Source organism: Phragmites australis, chromosome 10 (assembly GCF_958298935.1).
Source record: "Phragmites australis chromosome 10, lpPhrAust1.1, whole genome shotgun sequence".
Taxonomy (NCBI): domain Eukaryota; kingdom Viridiplantae; phylum Streptophyta; class Magnoliopsida; order Poales; family Poaceae; genus Phragmites; species Phragmites australis.
In genome coordinates this window covers 31097493-31109742 of record NC_084930.1, presented here as the reverse complement: position 1 = coordinate 31109742, position 12250 = coordinate 31097493, and the positions used below count along the sequence as shown (strand labels likewise).

Genomic DNA, 12250 nt, shown 5'->3' with positions numbered 1-12250 from the left:
GTCTGCACAAAAAAAAACACACACACATGCCATTTCTTTTTTTCTCTCTCTAATTTTAATGAATAAAATGTTAAAGAAACTTTAAATCGTTGCTAAAGATGTTAAAAAACCATCATTCTAGGTAAATTTACTTTTACTCTTAGCCCCTCTTTATAGTACGGTTAAAAAGACTAAGAAAAAAGACATATACTATTCTAATTGTACTTCCTCTTTCTTATGATATTTAGAACTAAAAGATCCTTAATCTAGATGTGCATCTACTTTGATCTTCCATATAATCACTTTAAGGACCAAGAATACTCAATCATCATTGTAAAATAAAAATTTTGATACACTTGAAAACAAATTTATTAATTACAATAATATGGTGTCATTAATCACCGAAACACTTACCACTTAACCCTAGATGCTACATGCTGACGCTGACGTTAAGGTAAAGTTCACCCATCTAAAATCTTCAGCATGGTTTGCCACTGTTCCCAAGGTGTTTCACATTAGAGCATAGGATGTTAAGAAGCAACAACTTCGAAGAGGTGTTTGTGTTAGGCAGCCGGTGCTAGCATTAAATAAATAATTGGGAATGGAGGGGAGAATTGTTGGTGGAATTTTTATAATATGTTATGAGACCCATCTTGAGACAAAAGATGTGCTACGCATTGGAGAGGAAAATAAAATTTGTCATATTTATGATATAACAATTTTTAGCACGTTTTGATGAATTATCTACTGAAATTGCCCGTGCCAAGTTAGCTAACCCATTAACTATTTGATTAATGGACACTCAACCCTGCTCCTAATCCTTATCCATTCGCAGTCGTCCTTTCCTTTCACCGAATAAATTATCGAAGTTGGTGTGACGTGGCCCACCCCAGTTATTTTCCTGCCCAGATCTATTCTCCTTTGACATGTCGCTTGCTATCCATCGATAGGTTGATACAATGAGAGCAACAAACTAACAGGATCATTAAACCTCTCGCCGTTGCATTGCGTTCTCGACAATCTGATACCATGGCTTCCTAAGACGAATCATTGTACTCATCTAGGATGAAATGGAATATTTTGCTTGGAGGAAGCGCGAACAAATGTTTGCAGAAAGAAAGAAGAGTAGATATCGCAAGCCACACGCCCGGAATTCTTTGGCGTAAACTATCGTAAAACCATTCCTTTTATCTTCTATTTCACGAAACCAGCTTTGTTTGCTCCGAATTCGCAGAAGGCCTTGTTATTCACAAGTTGGCCGTTGCTATTTGCTCAGAGTTGGGTTGTCGATGTACGACTGCATTTCAGAAGCTTTTTCAGAAACTACTGAGAGATTTCACAGAAGATAGATGGTCCAAACCAGGTGGAGGCAGTCTCATCAATCACATGGCTAAAGAGGGTGGGAAAAGCCATCGATATGGACCATGGCTCGAGTGTAATTGACCACAAGCACATGGTTGTGTTCTCTTGGGCAACGTGTCTGAATTTTCTTGCCTGCTGACCAGTACTCGCGTGTCTTCAGGTAGCGGCCGGCCAGCGTTTCAAACAAGCCATGCATGTGTTTCGACTTTCTACTGATTCAGCCTGACGCTGAGAAACAAGAGAAAATAGTTGGATTAAAAGTTTGGCACCAAAACAGACATCTGACAGATACAGCAAATTTCGCAAGGCTTGTCTTTTGGGACAGGGACTTGGTACACTGGAAATTACACAATAACGTATCTCCTGTTGCGACAAAAAAATACATGTACATGATGTTTCAAAAGATCCCATCCAAAAAGGTTGAGGGAAAAATGGTGCTTTCATGCCCACCTCAACTCTCGCGGGAAAAAAGACAGGGGGTGAACACTTCGGACATATATATTTACACAATGGAGATGCCTGAATAATGGTACAGCTTCAAAAGAATAATATACTACCTGCTTCTTTCTTTCCTTTAAGAAAAATAAGAGCAAAGTCCTATCTACTCGCCCCTAGAAGAAATAACTGGTGAGCAAGCTTTAACAAATGAACAGAATGGTACACTTCCCTAGAGAACTCTTCCGACGGTGTGACTGTGAGCCCATATATCACAAGGAGAATGCTGATGACTGATAAACGATCTCAAGTGCAATGATGTCTCCTCGCGATAGTCTCGTCAGATGCTTTGGAACAAAGTTGGGGCTGCCATCATGTAGCTTGGATATACATGATAAGCCATCTTGCAATATCAGTACCAAAATGCCTCTCCATTAACCCACTGCACAAAAACCTCAGATAACCCCTGAGCCTCAATCTCAGCAGCATGATCTTCCTGAAAGTTTCAAATTAAATTATTGGTTTAATTTGTTGGGTGAAACATATATATTTCCATTAAAAATTGTCAGAAATTATAGTCCAACAGTGTAATAGTTATAATCTCAGAAACAAAATTTTGTTTATTTCAGAATAATTACGACCAGGGTTCTCAATTCCCAGCAAGTAACACCCAGAATGAGGACAGGCATGCTGATTTTAGCAGCATGTTAATACTATGCTTATACCTGGTGAACAGAACAAGTAACCAGAACCTGGTAGTTGATACTTCCAGCTTGGATTCAGGAAATGAGGCAAAAAAAAAAAAAGGTTTCTAAACCATTATTGCAGTACACAAGAATGTGCAAGAATTTCATAAAAAGAAACCAAAAAGATAACAGACAAAATGGCAGGTCAGAAAAGAACCCAAAGATGGTAGTCGTTTTCCCCACTTGGGACCAGGAAAGTAAGGCGAAAAAAAGGTTGTGTAAACCATGATTACAGTACACAAAAGTGGGCAAGAAGTGGAAGTGGTAATGAACAGTTGGATTGTTGAGTGCACTAACCATTTTCCCAGAGTTTACATCACTAATAACATTATCAGTTGAAATATTCACATCAGGCGTACTTATGGCTTTTGACCTGTTTAAGTACAACACAAAAAAAAATGTTAGAAAGGTTAGAAACATTCATCTAGATCTCGATTATAAATGTGTGGTATCAGAGAGTAGTGCCATGGACACATCACTAGAATGGAGGATTAGAAAATACATGGCATTGGCAACAACTCCACTTTGTTTAGTTTTGTTTCTCAACATGGATAATCCTATAAAAGTCTGGTACAGCACTGCCAGGTTCATCTTTAAATAAACCACTTTTTGCAAGCTATGCACAGAGTTTCCCTTCTTTTTGGGAAAAGAAAATATGTCAAGAATAAAAATGAAAAACTAATTACTCCTGGTTGCCAATTCCTCTGTGTACCATGTGCAACAAAGAGAAGGCCTGATACACTAAAGATACAAAATAGACCAAAGAGGGAAAAGCACAGTATAAGCAACCTTTCATTGTCTGAAGCTGAAAACCAGTCAAGATCCAGGAAATTTGAATCACCAGAGCCATTGCAATAATCTAGTCCACAGCTTACATGCTTAATATGAGACACTGTGGGAGTATACCTGCAGTTGTTTTTCAAGGGAATGAAAATCAATACCTTATGTATCAGATATTTCATATACTTTTGGGTAATTGCTCGGCTATTAATAGAACAAGTTTCAGAATCTGAAGAGCACAAACCAACCTTGTCTTCGACACTTCATTGTCGGAGGTTGAAGAAAATCCGTGCCCTGAATCAGAATTCCAGTTCGGAAATTGCGTTTCGTTTTTTGAACCAGTAAATGCTGAGTTTAACACTCCATTTCGGCCGTTGCTGGACATGGATGTGTTGCTTTTACGAAGAATGCTGCCATCTGATCTAGCTCTCTTCATGAATTTACTGAAAAAGATATATATATCTCAGATAATTGATAAGATGCATTGTGTTGATTTGCAATATGCATGTGCGAATAAAATCTGGTTATTTACTTCTTCAAATGAGGTGGTCAGGAAACACTATAAAAAGGAATTTAGGGTATTTAGTCCTCATATGTTCAAGAGTATAGACTATTCACTTTGTTTCATGACATAGACCTAAGAGACCTTAAACACAAGGATCAATGAGGATTAAACTAAGAAAAGAAAGGTTTCCCCCTCAAAAAAAGTAAGAAAAGAAAGGTTGGGACTAGCTTCCCTATGAAAGAAGGTAAAAGAGATGAAAAACTTAGCTTTCTCTATCCAAACTTTAAAAGCAGTGGTAAAACTAGAAAAATTGCATTGGATATCTTTATAGAATTTTTTGTGCTCTCACGCAAAGACTACTGCCAATTTTCGGTTCCCACTGTCAGTAATATTGTGCGAATTTGAGGTGTTATCAGTAGGTAAGCCAATAGATATAGGTACTTCATATTGTCAGATCACTGCAGGTAATAATTCTGTTATTGCCCAAAGTTGACACTAGAGAGAGGGAGAGAGAAGGGTGCATTGTTCTTGTAGTTTAAACAAAAGGTAGATCTTGATGTCATGCGTTCATACTTAACCATGTAAGTTCAAGCATAACCATATATTGCTAGATTACCTCGCATTGTCATCGAGTACATGCTCCTCACCAGATTCTGGCTCCCAAAGTGCAGGTTTTCCCACCTGTGGTTGGAAGTATCCTAAAAATCTGAAATTTTACGAAGGGAAAAGAAACAAGTGACAATAACTTAGTCCATAGTATTTCCATATTCAAACTTCAAAGGACATAAAAAGATCATTAGTGAACAATTAGCTTGGTCAAACCTACAAGTTTATTGCCGCCTGTTTGTAAGCATCCATATAGGCGTTACTGTAGTATCGTTGCAGTGTCCTGAAGAACTCTTGAGATTGAATGGCAAACTTCAAGTGCCCTCTCTTTGCAGAGAATATCTGCACATGAAACCACACGAAAAGTTCATCAGAAAAGTGCGTAAGAACAATCTAACATGAGAAACGTGCCATGAAAGAATATTTAGCTAGTCAAAATGCTGATGAAATAAATTATTGATTCACTAGCCACCAGTCATCTTATTTGTATAATTGAATGAAGAACTCGACAATTAAATAATTATTTGTTTTGGTTGCCTTAAGCTTGATCATCTTACTGATAGGTTAAGATTGAGTTATCTTTCACTTCTCAATGGTGTGTTGTGGTCCACTCTGCACAATAGTTAGACCTTACTAAGCTCAGGAGGTCAGCAAGTAATGTAGTTTGTTATACTAGCTACTAAAATAAGTGGTCCAAGTCTCAAGACATAGCATATTAATTATATTCCAGCTGTACTTGCCGAGGCTATTATCAAATTCATATTGGACCTTTCCAGAGTAATTAATCAGCATTACTTGATTTATTGATAACCATTTTTTAGTCCATGTCACATCAAATTGTATATCCATGCCCAATTTAAGCAACAAATTTTCAAGGACCAATTAGTCAAACTTAATTTTCTTAACTACAACTAGCTTCATGGTTTTTATTTTCAAGAATAAAATACACGTCTGTATGCTTGTTATCCTAACATAATCACCTAGATCTGAAAGGTAAACTTATAACAGATCAGATGCAAATCTCATGGAGCAAAATTAGATTAATTCTGAAATAATGTAATAATGTACGCAGTACAATCACTCCTTATTTCAACCCACAAGCATTCTGAGGACAGAATGAGGAACCTACATTTTGTCTGACAGAATGAAACAAGAAGCAAATTGAAGAATCGAAATAGCAAGATTCGGTGGAGTACCTTATTGTGAGCAGCCGAACCACCATACTGTAAAGCAAGCGTGTCACCCATCCGTTCATAAAAATGCATCAAATGGCAAGCCAAAGGGGAGTCCAAATCAATTTCTGGAGATTCAACAGAACCAAGTGCATGTAACTGGTGCCCTAGAGCAGCTAAACCATAGGCATACTGAGCAACATTTGTGCGGTCCAAACAATCTATACAGTTTGTACGTAGGACACCCTTTTGGAATTTTGGAGGCTTTACTGGGGTAGATCCATTGACCTCAGCTTTATCTTCTGCAATTCTATTATCAGGATCAGAATTGCCACAGGTATCTTCTTGGGAAATATCATCAAGATCATCGGTATACTCTGTGTTGCCACAGTTTTTGTTCTCATCACACACGTGAGGGCCAAAACCATTGTTCCTGCAAAGCACAAACGAAAAATAAGATAGCGTCAAGCCATTCATGAGGAACCAGACAATAGGAGTGCAAATTAAATAGCAACGAAACTAGTACATATTAACAAACACTTACAATGTAGTGCTCAAATTAAGGGAACTCTCCGCTCTTCGAGCTGGGGAAACTTGACAATAAAAGAATTCTGTCAAGTTCAGAGCTTCAAATGCCACTTTCAGAAGCACATGGAGGGCATTTGTCCTTTTGCTGGAATACAAATTTGCTTCAGTAATGTATATCAAAAGCATCAAAGAAACCATAAGTGCAAGGTGTATCACAAAAGAATAAATACCTTTGAGAGTTCTTATGAAGATCCCAATGTAAAAATCTCAAATGATTTTCCCCTGGTAGACCATTATTTATAATCTTTATTGCTCTGTCAAATTCTCGACGAAGTATAGATTCACGTGGTCTCTTCTCACGTGTCTTCCAAGAATAACAACAGAAAGTAAATTGCAAGAGCGTGATTATATGCAAAACATCCATCAGAAACGGTGACAGTAACATGACAGCGTGCTCACCTTAATCAAGTTTAAGATGATGATAGGATTTCCATATCTCCTCCTAAGATTTTCAAAATGAAGTCTGGTAGCTTCATAATTATTGTCCTTTTCGTGCACTGCAAGAACAAACAAAATCAAATAATTGTACAATACTTCACAAATCGAAGAACGATTTCAACTTACATATGATATCAGGCTTAAGATTCAGCTTTGATGTCTCCTGGGACCAGAATAGAGGAATTGAACCCCTGTTCTGCACAACAGAGCTTATTTGCCTTGGTTCAAGCATGTCTTCATAAACAATTTGCTCAGTCTCGACATCATTCGCTACTCTGCCCTCCTCATTCACACCCCTCTTTAGGTACCTATTTAGTCAAAATGACAAGATCATAAAACAAAGATGCACTAAATCAATCCCAAGCACACAAAAAAATAGCAGAAAGGAGTATGATTACTAAGAGTTTGGCAAGAGTGAACCTGGTGCCAGCGTAATGCCTTGAGCGTCTAGCAATGAGCGTCAACATAATATCCTTCCCAGATATTGCAAGTTTATCCTTGATATAAATGAAATAAGAATATTATTCTAACCGATTATGTGAGTAAACAGAAGTTGTGATATCCAAGAGCAACAGAGAAGTTAGATGGTAAGGCAGCTAACAAATGGTATAAGTAATACTACAGAACAAGATATTATGGTAGACTTCTTTAGATTAAGTATTTTCTCCATAGGAAGAAATAGCATCAGTATTCACTATTATGTGGTGCAAAATAAAATCTGGAACCAATGTATAATTCATTAATGTATATCAATATCTGATAGTCAATCATCTTTTACAAATTTCCATCATGAATTTACCAATTTAAGACTGTGAAAAGCAAGGTGGAAGAACCTACAACTAACCCTCAGACCAAAAAGAAAAGGGAAATAGGACTCTTACCTTACCTACCTAGCTCAAGCAATGAAAAACATGATTTTAGCTCGGTTAAGAGTAATGCAAGTGACGATAACAAACATGGAGAAAAAAGAAAGGAGTAGAAATGTATGATAAATCGTTTTCGATGTAATCTATCATATGTTCATAAATATTATTTCATGAAATAACAGCACGAAAAGATATAAGTTTCATAGGTATACACGCACCTGCTTAAAAAAACCATAGATTAACGCAACAGTCCAGAGTGTACTTTTCAGAATGTCACGAACCCCTCGTGTTAGGAACTCATTCCACACAAACATTGTGTCATACACGTCCCACCCTTCCTGTGGATGATTAAAGTTCTTCTGGATACTTCTCATGATATGATACGAGTGGCTAAAAAAGAAGTCCTTTCTAAGATCAATTGTCTGTAAGAGCTTCTTGTACCTGCACGATTAGTAAAGGCTGCCTTATCATGAACATGCAGTGCAGTTACTTCTGCATATGATATAACTATGTAGCTATGTTCCTTAATCTTTTATTCTTTTGAAAAACGGAAGGATACTTTATTCAACAGTTAGAAGATATCTGATCAAACTAATCGGTGTAAGATAGTGTGAAGGATAGGATGTCAACAATATAGTGGGAATGTGGGATGCAGCACACCTGTTCTCATCCCTGGAATTAATTAATTTTGGTCTTGTCTTGGAATTTGATAACTCAATCATTGCGGTCTTAGTAACCTGGTACACTGGATGGCCAAATATATCCCCAATCTTTCTCTGCTCGGTAATAAGTAACATATAATAGGGCCCAAGGAACTTAATGAAACCTGTAAAGAAAATGTATCATTGACGCATATTTGCAAGGAAAATCACTGATTTTGCATGAAATTATGATCAGAGAAAGATGGGATAGTTTACCGCTGATTCCAAAACAATTGGTAACAAATTTAACTCCACCAGTTGACCTATGGTCTTCATCTAGAACTTTTAGCAGATCAAGATATTCACTCTGTGAGTGTACAGTAGAATCTTCATCTACATTGAGCTCTGATGGTTCCATTCTATCAATCTTGAGTAATCTCCATAATGTCTTGTCAGTGTTAGTTCCAAGAATATAAAATTTCTGCAAAAAAAGAATCCATTATTTAATTATGATAAAAAATTATATTAAACCACTATATGGAACTAGATATTCAATAATTCTTTCGCCTTTCAGTAAATGACAACTGATACAGTTAAGAGTCGAGATTCAAGGGGCACCCAACAGTCACAAAATCGATTCAAAGGTTTGAGATTTGTGCTTGCATTGGGTCACAGATTAGCATTGAAGCTTGAGTGGAGATACTTTTGTCAGCAGGTTACACAAACCAAATACACAATTCTGTAACCTATCCAAGAGAAAAATACAACTTAAATTCAAGTCCACTGTATTCCTCTGTTCTTTATTTCTATTCTCCATCTTCCTCAATACTATAATTTCACCATAAACCACACCTAGCCTCTAGTTTAAAAAAAATGCTCCATTCTATTCAAATAGTCTTTCCTATTTGAAATATCCTATCAGATCCTCTTGGATAGTGACAAAAGATATTCTCAGCAACTTAACCTCGATAGCATTCCACACAATCAAAAGCCCCCAAGCAACAAATAATTGCACACATCATAAAATTCCCGAATTCTCAGTGATAACAGTAAGCATAACTCTAAATTCTCATAAAACATGGAACGGTCAAAGAAAGTGATTCCAATTTTCACTTTTAAACTTTACAAATTTGCCATATCCTACACACAAAACCAAACAACTCTAAACTCTAATCCGCAAACACTAGGGAAGCCATGAGAAACAGTATGGCTACACCTTTGCACATAAGTTTACAAACAGAGTTTCTCCAACAACCTCTGCATATTATAATGCATCCGGACAGTCATAGATTTACCTTGCAAAACCAGCAAATATCCCGCAAAAAGAACATTCTGAATCAAAATCTTAGTAACTAATCATTCAGACACTAGCAGTATGAAAGGAAAAGTCGACACTACAACCAAGTTATAGCAGGCAACTACAAGGAGACGCACAAAGGTCCCCTTTCTTAATCAAAACTCAATTAACCTTAACAGCAATTGAACACGCAAAGGTGCTCATTTTCGTAACCAGAAAAAAATAGAAAAAATGCATGGAAACTAACAAAAGAAGGCACAATTCCCAAATCTTCTTCATATAACGGAACAACACAAACAACTAAGAACTCCTGAAAATCACGTGCAATGATCACTTCCCACCCAAACACACCCAAATCACCCGCCCGCGCCATGAATGGACATAAGGATCATAATTCTTAAATTCCGGTTTAGCATGGAAGCATCCAAGCACCCAGGCCGACGTCCTGTCCCGAACTAAACGACCTGAAAGATCGACCATCTACAAAGCTATCCAGGCGCCCAACTCCCGAGCCTTTGCCGAATCACAAAGCAGCAGCAAGAGCTGCACCACTAAGAACAGAGCACCACACGACAACGCAGCAGCGCATTGTGATCCGGACGCGAGGAGCTCACCGACTCGGCCTCGTACAGCTCGAAGCTCTGGAGGCAGCTCTCCGCCTCCGCCGCAGCCGCCGCCATGGCCGGCCGAACCCCCGGCGCGGGCCGGCTCAATCTCGCATCCGCCGCCGCAGATCACAGCCCCGCCGCCGCCCGCCGGAACCCTAAATCCGCGCCCGGCTGCTTGAGGTAGAGCATTCCCTGCGCGAATCACAGCAGAGCCCGCGACTCCGAGCCCAAACCGGCCCGATGCTCGCAGCCGCCGCGGCGAATGGTCGCGAATCCAGACCGGGATTCGGGGAGCTTGGCGCCGATCGCGAGCGGCGGAAATGGGGAAATTTTCGGAGGGTGGAGGCGAGGCCGTGAACGAAAAGGAGATTGATTTCGCTTTCTTTTTCTCGGGTGTTAAATCCGTGAGGCGTGGAGGGGAGAGGGAGGAGGGCGAGCTGGGCTCAGTGACAGGGAATATATTGGGACTTGTTTGCACCATGGTTACGAAAATAATCGTGACTTACCTCATATATTTACAGTATACATCTAATCCATAGTTTATTTTCTTACGTATGATTTTCTCTGACTTCGTCACAAGTTTTTTGGCAATTCTTGCTATGTGCCACGCAAGAACTACGTCTAAGCCACAAATACATAAGATCAGATCCCATATGATTATTTTCCTTACCGTTGCTCTAATCTAATTTTTTCCTAAAAAATGTTTTCCCTTCCCTTTTTATTGTATTTATGTGATCTGTAGAATTCTTAAATGATTGCAGATGCTGATTAAAAAGATGATATTTTTATTATAATTATTCTCGTCTTAAATTCAGGGAGTGCAGTGATAATACCTTTTTGTGTAATTATAATTTCGAGAGATGCCGGAGCGAAGGCATTTCAACATTTTCACATGTTATATCCGGCTAACACAATTTTAGGTGAGACTTACTCCCTCGGTGAAACAGCGGTTATTTCGATAAAGAAATGCCGAAATTTAGTGCCATACATTTTGTAGCCTTATCGATACGGAAAGAAAAACAAACCGTTACTGTCTGCATTATTAGCTCCTGGTGCCGAGCATATTCTAGAATCGAGAGATCGTGCTCCCATATAACATGGGCGTTTGGTGTCGGGAAACCCGGCTGCTAATGCGGCAATTGCCTCCTCCGATCTACGTGACACGGCCGCGCCAGCCCGGACGAGTCGCCGCCGGCGCAGATCCCAACTCCGGCGATCAGCCGGCCAGGTTTCCTTTCTCCGAGAACGCGGAGGAGGGAACGTACGGGGCACAACGTACCGACCAGCGACCAAGCGAATATGGCCGCCGGTAGCGCTTGTTTGTACGGCGCAGCCGCGCCTAACAACGTGTAGACTTGGCGCGCTCGAGACCGCCTGCCTGCACGCACGCATCGACCGACCGCGACCTGCGCCAACCGGTCCACGCGAACGAGTCCGGGCTCCGGAGCTCAAGGTGATTTCTGTTCGAGTCCGGCGAGAAACGACAGGAGGAATCGTTTCCCCTCCCGCGGTCCCGCCGTCGGCACGCGTGCGTGCTGCTGCTGCTGCTGCACCCCCGCGCGCGCGCGAACGCCACCCCGAGGAGAGCCAGCCGGTTAGCTCGGGAGGCGCGCGCGCGCGACGTGGAGCGGCGCGACTGGCCGCCCCGCCCAACGCTTCAATGATTGGGGGCAGAAAAGGGCGCCGCCGAGGCGAGCGCGCCACGGCACCGCGCGCGTCTCGGTTCTCGGGCAGCCACGCGACGTCGGCTCTTTGGAGCCTTGCTGCCGCTGCTGGCCGGCCGCGCTGCCACGTCAGAGCCCCAAAAGGATGCCAGTGATAATACTCGGACGAAAATGCCCTCGTTCAGTAAGTAAGGTGTGTTTGGATGCATGGATGGATGAACCGGAGAGGAGATGGCTATTTAGATTTTCGTGTGTTTGGTTTGATATGTTATTTGAATGGATGATTAATATTGGAGAATATTCTTTAATATTTGGATGAGCCAATTCGGTGAAAACAACTGGACCAGCCATCCACGTTGGTGCTGTTGTCTGTTATGTGGACGTGTTTATGTTTTTTATTTAACTCTCGATTTTATTTGAACATATAATAGTGGTTTAAAAATTCTAATTATTTTTATGAGTAAACTATAACTCATTAGAAACTCATTTTAATTGGTTTGATCCAAAAATCCGGAGTCAATGTTTAATTAAAAAATTCTCCAAAGAAATCCACTTTTATAACT

General features: G+C 40.0%; 1 protein-coding gene across 1 annotated transcript; it reads right to left on the bottom strand.

Moving 5' to 3' along the window:
* Nucleotides 1-1685: 1685 nt before the first annotated feature.
* Nucleotides 1686-10465, bottom strand: LOC133930702 (phosphoinositide phosphatase SAC2-like). Its single transcript, XM_062377415.1, has 16 exons — nt 10030-10465; nt 8395-8599; nt 8138-8303; nt 7696-7918; nt 7032-7108; nt 6738-6919; nt 6573-6670; nt 6344-6477; nt 6130-6258; nt 5610-6018; nt 4634-4755; nt 4424-4513; nt 3551-3745; nt 3312-3428; nt 2820-2895; nt 1686-2272 (listed from the first exon to the last, which is right to left on the bottom strand). Exons 1-16 carry the CDS (start codon nt 10093-10095, stop codon nt 2189-2191), a joined length of 2373 nt encoding a protein of 790 aa, XP_062233399.1. The 5' UTR covers nt 10096-10465; the 3' UTR covers nt 1686-2188.
* Between the last annotated feature and the right edge of the window lie 1785 nt (nt 10466-12250).